This window comes from Neodiprion virginianus, chromosome 7, assembly GCF_021901495.1.
Source record: "Neodiprion virginianus isolate iyNeoVirg1 chromosome 7, iyNeoVirg1.1, whole genome shotgun sequence".
NCBI classification, from domain to species: domain Eukaryota; kingdom Metazoa; phylum Arthropoda; class Insecta; order Hymenoptera; family Diprionidae; genus Neodiprion; species Neodiprion virginianus.
Window position 1 is genome coordinate 11252404 of NC_060883.1, and position 16471 is coordinate 11268874.

General features: G+C 39.4%; 2 protein-coding genes across 3 annotated transcripts in view; both read left to right on the forward strand.

Annotated features, from left to right (window-relative positions):
* Positions 1–16471, forward strand: part of LOC124309248 (regulating synaptic membrane exocytosis protein 1) — a 1429783-nt gene that overhangs the window by 43393 nt on the left and 1369919 nt on the right. The window lies entirely within an intron of this gene.
* The window catches only part of LOC124309422 (protein bfr2-like), a 30411-nt gene that overhangs the window by 5109 nt on the left and 8831 nt on the right, over positions 1–16471 (forward strand). The window contains exon 2 of the mRNA XM_046773080.1: positions 5902–6174. Coding sequence (XP_046629036.1) covers positions 5902–6174 — 273 coding nt within the window. The remainder of the gene's footprint in view (positions 1–5901; positions 6175–16471) is intronic.

Below are 16471 nucleotides of genomic sequence, written 5' to 3' on the forward strand. Positions count from 1 at the left end.
TTACACTCGGGAAATTCCATGCGTACTTTATTTAGCATAATACAATCTTGTCGATGATTGTTGTGGGCGTGTTTTTCTGTAAAGTGGCACAAACATTTGTCACATAAAAACCTTTTGTGTTCGCGAACGGACAATTGTATGCTCAACAATCGGGAAAGATTTTTAATTCAAGCAAAGTGAAATCTCGGTGCAAACTCACCAGTCGTATCGTCTTCCGGATCACTCTCAACCATTGGAAGATAAATCGTGTCAATGTTCGCGGTACTCAAATGATGGCTCAAATAAATTGGTACGATGACGCTTTTATTAGATTTTGCACGATGCGAAAAAGTTTGAGATTCTATCCCATATACTTAGATTCGCAAATTATTCAATCTCTCAAGCTTTTTCACATCATGTAGAGTAGCAGGGAATTTGATACCTGTACAGTCCTACTCGGAAATATAGCGACGATAGTTGAGAGTCCTGTCAGCGTGGGTGTTAACCGGGTGAAGGGCTGCTGTGACGGACCAGAGAAGGCATCTTTCGTCCTCGTTCCTCACGTTGATCACAGCCTCTTTATGTCAATTGTCTTGGGGCAGCTCGATAAATGTTGAAGCTCTGGCGGCGAGAGGCTGGTAGCGGTTGATATTTACAGCGATGTTGAGGATCTCAATTATGCTCCAACCGGAATCGCATTGTTCGAAATCTTCCACCTTCGATAGCAGATCACCCCGTGCACGTATAAACCAGCCATTTATATCGCTCGATGGGAGAAGAATCGCCACGTTGGATATGTTGAAGCTCTCAACTTCGGCGGAGATCTGTATGAGGTAAACTTTCACTTTTCCCTCCTCGCACAGCACCAGCTCCAAGTTCTCGGTGACGACGCGCTGCACATCGTCCAGTAAGGCGTCCCAATTTGCATGACGGAGATTTGTGACAACCCCCGTTTTGATTTGGCTGGTAAAAGCACTATCCACATCGTCCCACTGTCCACTCGCAGGAGTATTCATATTTCAACGTGTCACTACTACACACTGCTGCAACTGCCTGATCTCCGTCACCCAAGATTGAAGGAGTGTGAACGTATATTGGATCCGTATTTTCACACCAAAGGTTGCTCCTCGTTGCATGGAAATATCGCGCAGAACTTGGATATTCGCAATTCCAATATCAGTCCAATGATTGATGACAGCGTCATTTTCTTCTCCGGGAGGTTGCTCTTTCAGCAAATTGTACGTCCCCTCCATCTGCTCTGCAAGTTCCATATACGCTTCCACGGACATGCCTTTGACGTTGATTTAAGCTGAAGTTTGTATAACTTTTGACTTGCACGTATCGTGTAAGCCTGATGGGTCTGTATAGGATGCGTTGAGCTTATATATAAGCCGATCGATCGCAAGAATTTGAGTGTGATGGTGGGGGGTCCAAGCTTCGTATTACCCCCGCCATCAAAGAATCAAAAATTTTGATGGTATACAGGTCTGAGCCTGCACACCCCAACCCCAATCAGTGCCGGACATGCGATGGGAAAAATTGATCGACGAAAAGCAGGTAGCGAGCAGTGTTTGACGTGAAAAAAAAATCTCGTCTCGCCCGCTCTTGACTGGCTGGTATATGCACAAACAGTTTTTGGGTTTCACAACTCTTTATAGTGAAAATGTCCGAGTCTGCACACCCCTAATCATATTAGCGTGGGGTATGCAACGAGAGAAAAATCGGCCAACAAAAAGCTGATAGTACGCAGTGTTTGGCGTGAGAAAAATCTTGTCTTGCCAACTCTTGACCAGGTGGTATGTGCACATGCAGTTTTTCGGTTTTATGAGTCGTTAATCAGCGTGGGACATGTGATGGGAAAAATCAGTCAGCGAAAAGCAGGTAGCGAACAGTGTTTGGCGTAAGAAAAATCTTGTCTTGCGTGCTCTTGACTGGCTGGTATGTGCACATACAGTTTTGGGTTTTATGACTCTTTAACCCTTCAGGACATGGGTTATGAGATTTTCTCTCATGCTCAACGTAGATCTCAAATATCTTTTAAAATTCAAATGGAAAGACTACTTGAAAATTTTTGTATCTTCCTATAATTTAGTTTTCTAGATACACATTCACTAAAAACTGTTTTTTTTTTTAAATCAAAATTGCGAAAAAAAATAATTTTTTGGAGAACATGAGATTTTTTCTCATGGCCAGAGTATTAAAGGGTGAGAGATTTTAGCTTTCGTTTCTTTTCGGCCTAGTTCGGGTCGTTCCATAGTATGCGTCCGCCATACTTGTTTACATGATACATATACCTAAAGAATAATTGTGCAATGTTGTGCTGTGCTATCTGCTTTTAAAAATGTAAAATTTATAAATCAATTGTTGATATTCATTAAATGAATATTATTAAAAGGTGTTAAATAAACGTAAGTCAATATTTTTGTTTGATATACTCGTATAACCCTGACAAATACATTTTATTAGTACTCAGATCTAAGTTATTTTGCATTGTGAATATTTAAGGTTATTCATTTATATTATTTTTTTCCAGTCAAAAATTGTAAATGATGAATAGAAGAACAAGAAAAGACCAAGCAGAGTGGTTACAATGCGAACGAGAAGTAGATTCTACTGATAATGGGTACGATTCAAACAGCGAGGATGATAATGAAGCGTTCAACGATTCTGAAGAGCAACTTAGTGAATCAGAATATTCTGATAGCGACGTTGATAAATCTTATGATGATTCCGATGTTCACAATAACAACAACAATAATAATGATAATAATAATAATAATAGTGGTAGTGATAATAATGACAGTGATGAAGATGAAGAAGATGGAAAAAAGCTATTAGGAAAAGACAAAGTAACTCAGTGGTCTACAAAACCTCCAAATAAAAAAAAAAAAACTCCTCAACACAACATTGTACTTCGTCTGCCCAATGTAAAAAAAAGTGCGCAGTCAACTACAACTCCATTAGATTGTTGGAAATTATTTTTCCCGGAACACTGTGTGGAAGAAATAGGTTAGTTTACAAATATGTATTCAGAAAAGAAAAGGCCTAACTATCAAGACACTTCATCAGTACACCCGACTACTATTGAAGAAATGCATGCCTTCATTGGATTACTTTATGTTCTTGGATTGTACAAAGCATCACATTTAAATCTGAGAGAATTTTGGACTCTAGATGGTACTGCTCCGGATTGTATCAGAGCTGTTATGAGCTTGAATCGTTTCCGTGCACTCATGGCTGCTATTAGATTTGATAATCGTAATGATCGAGAAGAGAGAAAAAAAACGGATAATCTTACTGCTGTTCATGAGCTTACGTCGGGATTCATTCAAAGATGTGCAGAAAATTATTCAGTTGGCGCATATACAACGATTGATGAGATGCTTGAGGGCTTTAGAGGAAAGTGTAAGTTCAGACAGTACATCCCTAGTAAGCCTTCAAGGTATGGGATCAAAATCTATTCCTTAGTAGACTCTAAGTCGTTTTATACGGTGAATATGGAGATATACTGCGGCAAGCAGCCACCAGGTCCTTATGACCAACCAAACTCAACATTTTATTTGGTAAAGAGATTAATAACACCTATATCTGAGACTGGTAGACACGTAACGTGTAATAACTTCTTCACGTCTATTCAATTGGCTGAAGATCTCTTAAAAAATCATAAAACAACGTTTGTTGGAACTATTCGAAAAAACAAACGAGAGCTTCCACCTGAAATTGTAGATGTGAAAAAGAGAAATCTTTGTAGTAGTATGTTTTTATTCAAAACTAATTGTACGCTTGTCTCGTATGTCCCAAAAAAAAATAAAAATGTACTGTTGTTATCAACGCTTCATCATAACTCTGAATTTGATAAAGATTCTGGTTTCAAACTGAAGCCTGAGATATTAACTTTTTACAATATGACCAAAGGAGGTGTTGACGTTGTCGACGAGTTAAAAGCCAACTATTCTGTAGCACGCGAAACGGACAGGTGGCCTATGGTAATTTTTTTTTCTTTCTTAAACATTGCTGCGGTAAATGCTCAAATTATTTGGTCGCAGAATACACAAGAGAAAATGGAACGTCGAAAATTTTTAAGACAATTGAGCGTACAGCTGATTCAACCACATCTAGTTACTCGAAGCAAAGTACCAAATCTCTCAGCTGATCTAAGAAACACGATACATAAAGTGGGCAACATACAGGTTCAAACAGTTGAAACTAACTCAACAAGGCAGGTCTGTCGATTTTGTCCACGTCAAAAAAATAGTTATTCAAAAAAATCTTGCTCTGTTTGTGGGTTGACTATTTGCCTCAAACATACTACTCTTCTCTGTCCACAATGTCCCTGACTTTTGATGATGGTGACTTATTAGTGTTGATGAGAACTATATGACATACATTATCTATTTGTTTCAAAAATTTCACAAATGTGTTACCTATTTTTATAATTCCCACCCAGTGTTTATTATTATACTTTTATGACTAGTCCATGTAAACGTGATTTTAATGTAATAATTGCTAGTCTACTACCAAATTATTAATTTATTTAATAATTATAATTCATTTTAGTAATTTGTAAGTCTTACAAAGACATTATGTACTAAGATTTAATTTTTGTGCAATTTATTACTTAAGAGGACTGTTAATCTTGAAAAATAAAATAACTACCACTATTAATTTCAAGCAACGCAATAAAATGATAATTATTAATAATATTTGTTTCCATTATTTTTTTTTAATTGATATTACTTTAATAATAAATTTGAGCAATTATTTTACCTTAAAAAACATTGAAAATTATAAATAAATGATATTTTCTTAAGAAAGCTGTATTTAAAATATACTGAGCGCATGCGTAGAAGCCATGAGATTTTTTCTCATGGCCAGAGTGAATAATGGCAGTCAAAACACCCATGTCCTGAAGGGTTGAAGCGAACAAGTCCAAGCCTGCACACCCCGAACCATATTAGCGTGGGATATGCAACGAGAAAAAAATCGGCCAACGAAAAGCTGGTAGTACGCAGTGTTTGGCGTGAGAAAAATCTTGTCTTGCCAACTCTTGATCGGATGGTATGTGCACATGCAGTTTTTGAGTTTTATGACTCGTTAATCAGCGTGGGGCTTGTGATGGGAAAAATCGGTCAACTAAAAGCAAATAGCGAGCAGTGTTTGGCGCGATAATGTGCACATACAGTTTTTGAGTTTTATGAGTCGTTAATCAGCGTGTCATGGGAAAAATCAATGAACGAAAAGCAGGTGAGCTCTTGAGAAAATTTTCTCCTAGCCTATACTGCCCCCGCGTCACTTTTTTGTCTGTATGTCACGTGGTGCATGCTCTACAAATGATTGGCCGGCTGGTTTTTGCTCGGTGAAGGGTGGGTGCGACTCCTTTAGTATAAATTTTAACAGCGGTTTGAAACTTCTCCAGTAATTTTGAAAATCCTTCGTGTGAAAACAAGCGTTTTTGATAAAGTGAGTTATGAAAAAGAAGAAAAAAAAACGGTGTTCATTTGGAAAATCTTCAGACTTCAACGAGTTTATATTTTTTGTGAGTACTTTATAGAATACACATATATAGGTATATGGCGCCGAGCCAATCCTCTTACGATACTGTGAACGTTGATTTGAATTCCGTAATGATTATCGCATTTGATTAGTATGTTAACAAAGTTTTTCGATTTGTTTCAACTTTTCTGTATTCCCTATCATCGTAACCATGAAAATTCTGGAAAAATTTTAGAATCGTATCAAAAAAAAAATTATTGGATGGAGAAGAGGACCGTCAGACTCCCCACCCAATTCACTACCACGATCGCCAACTTATAAGCGGGTGTGCAGAGAGGTGGCTTACGATGAGGAGGAGGATGATGATGAAATGATCGATAGTGATGCCGATACGTAGATTACCGACACCGAACCATGTATTGACAACAGTGCTGGTGATGATGATCGCGAGTTTCAGCAAAATTTGGCTGGCGAGCATCATCATCTAGAATCATCACCATCACCGACTGATGTGGAGAATGAGGAGGAGGGGAATGACGACGATGTTGATGAGGAGCGGGTGGAGTTTGCTGATGATTTCGACGGTTGCGAAGATGTACACGTCAAATTCAGATTGCTTCTTGATGAGATTGATCAAATCCATCAAATGCTGGGAGACATCGATAGAGCTGACGATGATGGCTATTATTCGGACGAGGATTGGTGTGTAGCACCACATTAAAATAAAATTTTAGTATCTTCCATACTGTCATCGTATCCGTCATTTTGAATACGTGAAAACATTTTTGGGTTGGAGATTTATCATATATATAAATGGTGAGTGCAGCAGCATCAACTTTTCATTTTGGTTTGCTCTTTTTACAGATTTTTCATCACGAATCAATTTCGAAAAAATTGCATCTGATTCCTATCACGAGTACCTGATTGGGGTGAGGATGAAAAGGCTGAGGCAGAGATAATTATGGGCTTTTCCGAAGCAACACGCTAGTTCTCGTCGGAGGAGTTTCGGGAACTCGTTGAGAACGCGCGAGCTGCTCGAGTGAGGCCAAACGGCCAACATCATATAAATTACGGGGATATATGTAAAGAAATAATTATTGAAAAATGGGCGAATGAAACTGTCGTAATAATTATAGATGCCGAAAATAGCGATGATGATGATAATGACGATGATGATGATGTTGATGTTAGCGAACAGGATAACGATAATGATTTTATGGATTATTTTGAGAAATAAACCACGCCAAATCTATTATTATTGTGGTCAATATTGTCCATATTATCTAGACACACGATTGCAACCTAGTCAGTCTTTAATTAGAGGATTCGGTTCATCCACGACATCGCTATCGGGTTCTGGTGTGTAATGTATGCTACATCTGCGGAAACTTGCGATGACGTAGTCCATTTTCATATTCTCTGGTAGTTCATCCCACGCATCATTGATGGAGTTTGATGCGAATGGGTGAATGAACTCTTTTGGTGAACAAGCTATATCCTCGGACATCATTACCTTGAAACCGTCCAATTCTTTGTACAGACGGAAGGATTTCTCGAGGGAGCTGGTACACTCCTTCGAATACCAACTCCTTAGTCGCTGCACATTTTCAAGGCGCAGTTGTATGCCGGGATTTATCCAGAGTTGTCATTATACCAAACTGAGCCTGGCACTGCTGCTTGCTGGAGGTTATTCACTGGAGAGCATCCATGCTTCAAGTCATGCCACGGTGCCGCTTCCATATACCGCAATTTTTCCATTGCAGGGGGTATGATATGCAAATCTTCCATAATAATAACCCTCGTTGTAGCATCGACGATCTCCGTCAGCCATGCTTTCTTCTCCGCCCCTTTGACGTATACGTGACACGTATTTCCAACCATTTTTCTCACATTCTTCGTCACATCCTCGTAAGATTTGTTGCCCGCATTCTATGATATTCCGTGGTGATTGTGTGTCAACCATACATTGGTCGCTCTACATTCATGTGGTGAGCTTGCCAAATAATAGGGCCGCTTGAAAATGATGTAATCCAGACCCGACCCGTTTACATTCATCACTGCGACTTCCTTGGGTACAAACTTCATGTTATGACCAATAAAACATTGCACGTCTAGGATCATCGCCATGTCGAGGAGTGGGAATGTTGCGCTCGAATATACTGACGGATGGTATGTGGAAGACTGACTATTCCATCTCCAGCACACCCGCTTTTATCCCCTGGTGGATGAATTTTGTGGAAGTAGAGGGGGATTGCATAGTTTATTTATGGCAGATAACTTCATGTGAATTCAAACTTGTTGAATTCTCCACCAAGGTATTTCATTTGCAGACGATTTTCCCTGGCCATGTTACACATTTCAGTCAGCTGACTGGAATCTTCTTGTAGAACTCTTACGATTCTCGCCGGTAAGGAGACGTTGTATTCTCCATCGATCCTTGCCAGAACACGTACCCCGAATTTTGTTTTGACCAGTCGTAACCCGATGAAGTCATACACTTCCCCAATTTCGAGTTCCGACATCTTCTTGGTTGGCCGATTCTCCAGGCGGCTGACGTGGTTAACTTTTGCTAGATCCATCGCGTTTCGAGGTTATTTCACACGCGAGAACAGTTCACAATGAGAATACGATGAGAACAGAGTGACGATTACGATAGGCGTACGCTTTATATACCACCCGCCCCCACTACAATATTCCATTGGACAAGTCTCGACAGGCATATTGTGCGAAGAATTTTTATGGGACCACCCCCTTTGCCCCAGATTGATTTCAGTACATCTCCACTAGCAAAGTTCATTGTCGGCAGCATCTCAAAGAGCAACTTCCCGGAATTTTTTTAATACATGTAGCGGGTTTTTACCCTATCCGATTTATGTGCGGCTTTCCGGCGCCATACAAGTCTCGACAGGAATTATTTTGTGTGTGTGTGTGTGTGTGTGTGTGTCAAATCCTATGAAAATGATCAACGTAGGGGTGGGGGGTAGCATCGCGGATTGAGGGGGGGGGGGGGGGGGGGGGGCCAGGGTGGAGCGCGCCATTGTGTGAGTCCAGAACTGTCATATGTACACTACTAGTATACAATAAATAGACAAAATTTCTGTTGAAATACGCACAATTTTGTATGCTACATCGAACTCAACTGTGTGGTGTGTGTGCGTGTGGGTGTGAGAAGGGTGCACGCGCAACGCGGAAGGTATGAAAGATTAAGAAACGAATGGCGAGTAGAAGAGAGGTGATAAACGCACCTGTAAATGTAATTTTAAAGAAAAGATGCAATCATTTTAGTAAAAGGAATCAATATCATTTATTTATAATCTTGTTAAATTAATAAAGTGTCTAAGACAATTATTTATGTTGCCCCGGACCTCATTTTATAATAATTTCATTCTTTTAGCCAGAGTCGATAATTAAAATAAATAGTGTCACACAATTTTTAAACGGCGTGTTGGTCCTACCCAGCCCAATATAAATACTTAAGCAATAGTTATAAAGGTTTACATATCGCTGAACTGACTCATGAAATTTTCCACACCATGAGGGGAGGCAATCCCAAGCCAGGTTTTACCCTACGGGTTTTTCAAGTGCCATAAAAAATGCATGTCGACTGTTCCAACAATAAACCATGCCTGGAAAGGTTTTGTCCAACGTCTAGCCAAAGAGACAAGGCCTGGACACGTTCGACAAATTTCGGACCTCGGACTTACCCTGGTTGTGGCGGCCATGTGGACGCCAGACGCCTTGCCAGGTACTGCAGGCTGATGGTCCCACGCCGAGGACCTCACGAATGTGACGTAGGTGTCTCTGGGTTTTTTTTTCCAACCCCTGCCGAACCACTCATGGAGGTACTTGGCACTGTCTCCTACCCTCCTGAGTTCAGTCGATATATTGAATGTTGCTTAACCATAAAACCAGTCGCTGTGGAATCGTCGCTGTCAAAACGTCAAATCGTCGAGTCGTCGAGGCTTCGCACTCCGAGGTGCACTTTCACCCCCGGTGTTAAAGACGCGATTCCTTGAGTATACATTTCTCTCATACATCACTTGTAGCTAAGTCACTTCGCTTAGTTATGAGTTCACACATCACAATTGTACATTGACAAATGTCCATATCAGTAGGTTTACCTGTGTCTATCAACGAGAAATGCAGAACTTCACATGTGTATCGCCTATATGTCATCGGGATTTAATAAAATACTTTGTGTTTAATCCTGATTTCGTTCACAAACATTGAGAAAGTACAAGCGCAGCAGGAGAACCTGATCTTGCTAACGCATTATTCCAACATGGGGTGCTTTTACAGAAGATGGAGACAATTTCGCAATTTATCTCTTATCCAGTCTCTGCTGGACACGCAGAGCCGCCCACACGGCCTGAGATAATCCAGATCAACTCAAGTTAAGTGACAAGTTTTATTTCAGAAGGTCAACCAAGAGAGGAAGAGTCTGTGTTCATCTAACGTAATTTGTGTTTGCGAAATCTGTCCTTGTACGAGCGTTAATTCATTGTGGCGAATTTTGTTTTTCCGTGAATGAATAATAACCAATAAAAATGCAGCCCGTAACGGAATCATGTAATGATTTGATAAGAATATCAAACCAGAAGAGCAGCTTAGTGAGTTATGTCGGAGAAATTGTGAATTCGAATATTTTAGGTGAATTGAAAAATTAATGACGGAGCCAGGAATCGAACCTGGTATCTAGAAAGTCTCCGGCAAAGCATCTCTAGATACCAGGTTCGATTCCTGGCTCCATCGTTAATTTTTCAATTCACCTAAGATATTCGAATTCACAATTTCTCGTGCATTTTTTCTCGCTTAATATTAGATATTATTCTTTTATATCGTCTCACGGACGACTGGGTCCATTCTAAATGGCTTAACATAGTAGTGTACTGAGGTGCATTCATATACAAACCACATGCACCTTTCTCAAATTGTGCCTCTTGCGACGAAATCTGTAACTTCTTCCAGTTATGTCGCTCAATCTCTATTTAATTAAACATCTTTAAAATTGTATTTTGCGCATGCGCATTTCTTCGAGCTCCTGGTCATTGATGTATGCCGTATATTAGTTTTGTTCCAATTGTACTGCCATTCGTTGGTATGTTACGTCGAGAATACAGTGACGGGAAAATCTTAGTTATAACTTCACGTAACAGACCAAACTATCAGTTTTTCGATCCGGTACTGCAAGATCTTATATGTTAAACCGTGTGTTGAACAAAAAAATTAAAATAAAATTGAGCGAGATTGAGAAAACAAACAGCGACGAGTGGATGCAAGGCATGCCGCCCCAACTGATAGAACGTGTACAAATTGCCCAAACCGATTTATTGCCATTTAAATCATAGCAATGTACGAATCCACGTACGTTGTGTTTATGAATTTGAAGCAAAAACACAAAACGAAATTGACTTCCGAATCGATCGTTATAGCGTATTTCTGTGAGTTGAGCAAAAAATTACGAGTCATTGACAATGCTGAAAGCAACTATATAAATCACAAAATATATTGACATTGACAGTTATCTTACCTTGAAAGCATTTCTAAAATAACATTCTTCTGGATTCATCAGTAAAAATTGAAATTTGCTTCCATCTGAAGAAATTAAAATATTTTTGACGAACGCTCCAGATAACGAATATCTAGCAACAAATGTGTTACGTCCGGCGTATTGCTCGGGCGTACCATTTTCGAAGTCACGATATAACTAGGACTCTCAATACGTGAAGTGTTTTTCAAAATTCGCTTTCGACGCTGTAACGAAAGCTACAGCCATAGATAACATTAAAATATCGTATTGCCTAGACCGGCGAGTTCCACCCCTCCTGGCAAAAGTCACGTAGAGACCAGCAACGATCCATAGCATAATGTTCAACTTTGTTTCTTATAACTGGTACCAAGAACTGAGACAAGAGACTGCTGAATTAGCATTAGCAGCGCTCAGCCTAGAAATATCTCTCTGTTTAAGTCAAAATTATCACTAATAATTAGCATGAACCACTACCTTTGGAACCACCACATTGAAATAGATTATCTGTTAAGATGTGTGGATGAATGCGTGGGAATTATATTAGGATACTTTTCGTCAACATCTGACACGTGTAAGCAACGAGATTGAGAATCGTCGGAACACCGTCGAAGAGCGTGAAGTAACGCTGACCGTGTAGATTTGGGCACCCGAAGGTCGCCCTCGCACTTCGTTGGCTAATTATCGTTGTAACTTATTGCAACTGCAACTCCTTGGACCTTCAGGCCCAAAAAGCCATGTCTTTCGTCTATCAAGTCGCGAAGTACGTGGACGTCAACCCGTATCAGCCCTTATTGAGTAATGGTAGCGTTCAGAAAATCTTAGTTGTGACCGGCCTAAAATATCTTGCTAATCCATCAACTCGAGAATTCATATTATCTTGCGATTTAAAAAGACTTGCTACCTCCTACCTTCCAAATTCTTTCCTGTTCTTTACTATTTCTTATATCTTCGAGAATACACATTTTTATGATATTCCGTTTTCCTCAAATTAAACCAAGTTCGGCCCAGATTTAATCCGGATCTGGTAATATTGAGCATTTACTTTATTAATCAAGAACTTCATTACTTTTGTAAAAGAATCATTTAAATATTGATAATCCAAACCATCTCATATCAAAACCGCGAGTGAAACATTCGGACATTTATTGTGAACAGTAACTTTTTGATAATCAACATATCGAAATCAATCAAGACTGAGGGACCAGGTTCATCGTTTCCAATATCATCCATCCACCCTTAAGAACTCGAGGTGAGGCGCTGCTCCAGAATACTACTGACGCAGACCGACACGATCCGACGGCTCTCAATTTCGTCACCACAACAACACGTCTAAAGATAAGTCAATCCGAGTACTAATCTCCAACATCGAACGAATTCTTAATTTCACCTTTCTAATCAAAATTTATTATCATAATCGCCATTCAAAAGTAAGACTAGAGTTGGTGGCTAGCTTCACTACCCCCAATTAGATCAAACGTATGGTTTCCAAGATTTAAATACAATTTGAAATAACAGCAACAAAGAATTGGTGTCCAGCTACAGACAATTCCTTTGGGAATTCCGAGAGTTATTCTCCAGTCTTCAGGTCGGCCCCACTTTATAATTATTATAGGCTATAAGCAATTAAAATTCTTGACATAAATTATATACGTTTATGTCTGACCAATCCGCATAAGCGCTTCCTCAGATATTCTTGTGAATTGAGGTTTTCATCTGATCAACCCTATTGATCAGTGAGATTGATCCTCATGATTAGAGCTTGATTATGATTGACAACCTAATAGTTACATGGTGTGTGCTTTTGCTGGCCGGTCGGATGTAACCAACTGCATGTTAATTCAAATTCAAGATAATCTAAAAAGAGAGATACAATATCAAATAATCACGACCGGCTAGTTATAAGAATCGTTCAGGATAGATGTCTTTGGTATCAAATAATAATATCGTTTAGAATAGAATAACACACGATTTGCTCAAACACGCAAACAGTCAAACTTAGTGATTCTGCAGCTTCTTTGCATTTGAATATAAATTCGTCCGTCGCGTCGGGGTGGATTGTTGTGTAAACTCAAACACTTTATAAATCGTTACTTTCGGCTTCTACGTCATTACCGTCATTTATTGTTACAGAATATACTTTATCTTTTACCAGTTAAATCATTTCAAACCATTTATTTTCAACGACGACCTTTTCCCATTTTCATTATTATAAATTAGCCTCGACCATTTAAACAAGCATCACAGATCTGTATAGGACTAGGCAACAACGTACCCACATTACCGGCTTATCGAGAGGTAAGTCTCTCTTAGTTTTAATTTTTATTCATTGTCGTTACGTGGGAGAATCTCTTATTATTTATTAATCATCAACTAGCACCGCCTAGCACACGCCCACCCCCACATAACAAATGCAATTTCAAAATACATTTGGTTTACAATATTCACGTGTAATTTTTTCACATAACTAAATGTACATATACCGTGTGTCTATGAGGAAAGTGCGCACCTTATGCGTGTGCGTCAAGTCGTTCGAATTTTATTGGCTGACAGTTACCGCCTGATTGAGTAGCCGTGCGCACTTTCCTCATGGACCCACGGTATATTGCAAACTATTCTTATTTTTGGAATCTGTGAGGCTGACCGAAGTAATGAATTAGAGACTTATGTGAATCTTCCAACCACTGAAACCAAAATACATCGCACCTTCGTCATTGTAGCAGAATTTGCTAAAATCGTACAGAAATACGTTGAATTACAACCAAAAAATTCGTCAAATTATTGATTCTTTTTGAATTACAAGGAAGGCAAATGTACGACAAAAGTCATCGAGGTACATAAGTTATCATATATGCCGAAGCAAATTGCACTTCATCTCTACAGTTGAAAAGCGCAGAAGCCTACAGAGGGCATTCCTTTTGTCAAACATCTGCTACACTGATCGCCGACAGTGGAGCAAACATCACGACCCTAAAGCGCCACGACGGGTGGAAGTCGAGTACCATATTACTAAACATTACATTGAAGTTTCCATAAAAAATAAATCCAAAATTGGTAACATAACATCGGTGTCCTACAGAATATAGCACCAATGCCCCACCGCCGAAGCGTCGAAAAGTTGAAACTTTTACCTGCGCCCAAACGGGATCAGATGAGAATAATGATGTTAATCATTGTCAATCACATTCAGAAGGAAAAAACATATCACCAAACAAACAAAATGTAGTATTCAATAATTACACTTTTGTTATTAACCAAAATTCGATAGTATGATAAAAGACTGATTCCTTTAAAAATGATCACAATTTATCAGTGTCGATAAATAAAACAATAATAAATTTTTTTCTTCAATGATATTTCAGTTCTATTTTTTTTTCGCCCCTCGACCTCTCCAGAGGCTTTACCCCTGCACGCAACCGCCACGGACAGAGATCTATCAGAAATCGGCTCTCTCAGAATCATATTAGTATAATATTGATAATCGTTCCATGAAAAACTTCGAAAACATTATTTTGTTTTATAAAGTATCGTATGCACCGTGAAGGAGAAAACTTTTGATGCCTCGATGGATGTTTTCAGTACGAGTCATCGTACTCGGCGTTAAAAGTCCCACTTCTCCTCCTTGGTATACAATGTACTATTCCATTGCTCCTAAAGATGGATTTTTTAAATTAAAAACTACATCAATTGTCGCTTTGAATAAATGTGCTCTCAGGACTATACAAACGCATGAATTATTTGGATCAATTAATAATAATTAAATCCAATAACTTGTTCTTCTCGGTGCATCGTTATTAGTGCAACAATTATTTTAGTATTGATTTCGCGAAAGACATTATTTTTACCCGCAGTCTTTGCCGGAATCGAGTAAACAAATCAATCTTTGTCCTTTTGGACTTGCGCTCATGTTCTATGTCGTATTCTTCGAATTCCGCTTCTTAGGTTAGCTTACCAGAATGGCTAACCGGCTTTCTGCGTAAGCTACAACCCTCGCTTATACTGGCACTCTGATCTGCATCTCTATATTTCCTATGTTCGTGGCACACCGTAAATTTCTGGTGAAGAGGAAAGCTCAAATACGCATGCACGGATTTTGCACGAGTAATCGCAGCCCAGTGTGCGATACGAACTGCTATCAACCTAATGACGAAATGGTTCCTAACATTTTGTGTGACCCCCGCCACGCCGGTGATGAGCTATGGGCATCCTGATACACCTTTGTTAACCTTAGTTTGGCAACAACTTGTGGCGTGCGTTGAGCTGGTTTAACTAGTGTAAAATCTGTGCATGTGTTGATGCACTCGGACAACCCGGTTCACCATAAATTCACAGTATAGACAAGTAGTAGGACTACATCCCTTTTTTGTCTAGCAAGCTCTGATTGGCCGACTGTGTTTAACTCTCCGAGCACTCACGCTCGTAGCACAGGGGTTTGGTACCTGAGCTTTGACGTACCTTGTATTCTCCAGTCAACGCTTTTACCAATGTAAGCCTAGGCCTTTACAAGATTTCACTAGGTTCCAATATTGATTGGCAATTTTAATATTCGTTTTAATGAAATCACCATGCTGCAAACCCGTGAATACTCGATACAGAATAATTGTTACTGCTTCAGTATCAATAATTCTGTGTACTAATATTGTTTTTTTCTCAACAGTTCGTAAAGTCGTGAAAGTTCGAAGAAAATTTGGGCTCAACAACTACAAAAACACTAGAACTACACACATTATTCGGATTACGCCAATTCAGTGCTTAGAGCACTTAATCACTAAAGGTACGCTTTTTCGTTGGAAGAGAAAGCATGTAATCCTACTCGTCCTTCTGTCTCACGTACTCAGGGATACATTTTCATTGTCGATACTTCCTTTACGTGTATAATTATGCTTTCAGCTGCAGGTTAATTGTACACAGCCGACTAAGTTTGAGCTAACTGACTAAGTCAACGAGGTCAGACAGAAATACAACAAATTATATAACTCACGAGGAGAGCCCTCCAATTGTAACCCACGGATTTACACGAAACTTCGCAGAATGAAAGAATGATCAAAATAAATAAATACGTGCTTCGATTTATCCGTAAACGCTCGACCGTTTCTGAAAAAAGACTGGTTAAAGTTTCGACGTCGCATGGTGAATCTGCTCGCGCGCATTGTGCTCAAGCGGATCGACGGCTCAGTGACTAGCATTACGACTTCGAGTTTTTGCGCCTCATGTTAAAGTCCTGATTTGAATTAATTTTTCATTTCTTCGTCAAAGTACACTTTACGAAATTTGGATTAGTCCAAATCTATGCTTCACGTATTGGATGCATGTACGAAATTATTTCACATTTCGCACTCCAAAACTTGAAATACTTACTGCTCTTTTGTATCACATTTCCAGGAGATTACATTGGAAAACTAGGGGCTTCCAGCCTTGCGAGCTTTGGACGGATATCCCTCATTACTTGCTTCTGAGGACCTCAATTTTCTG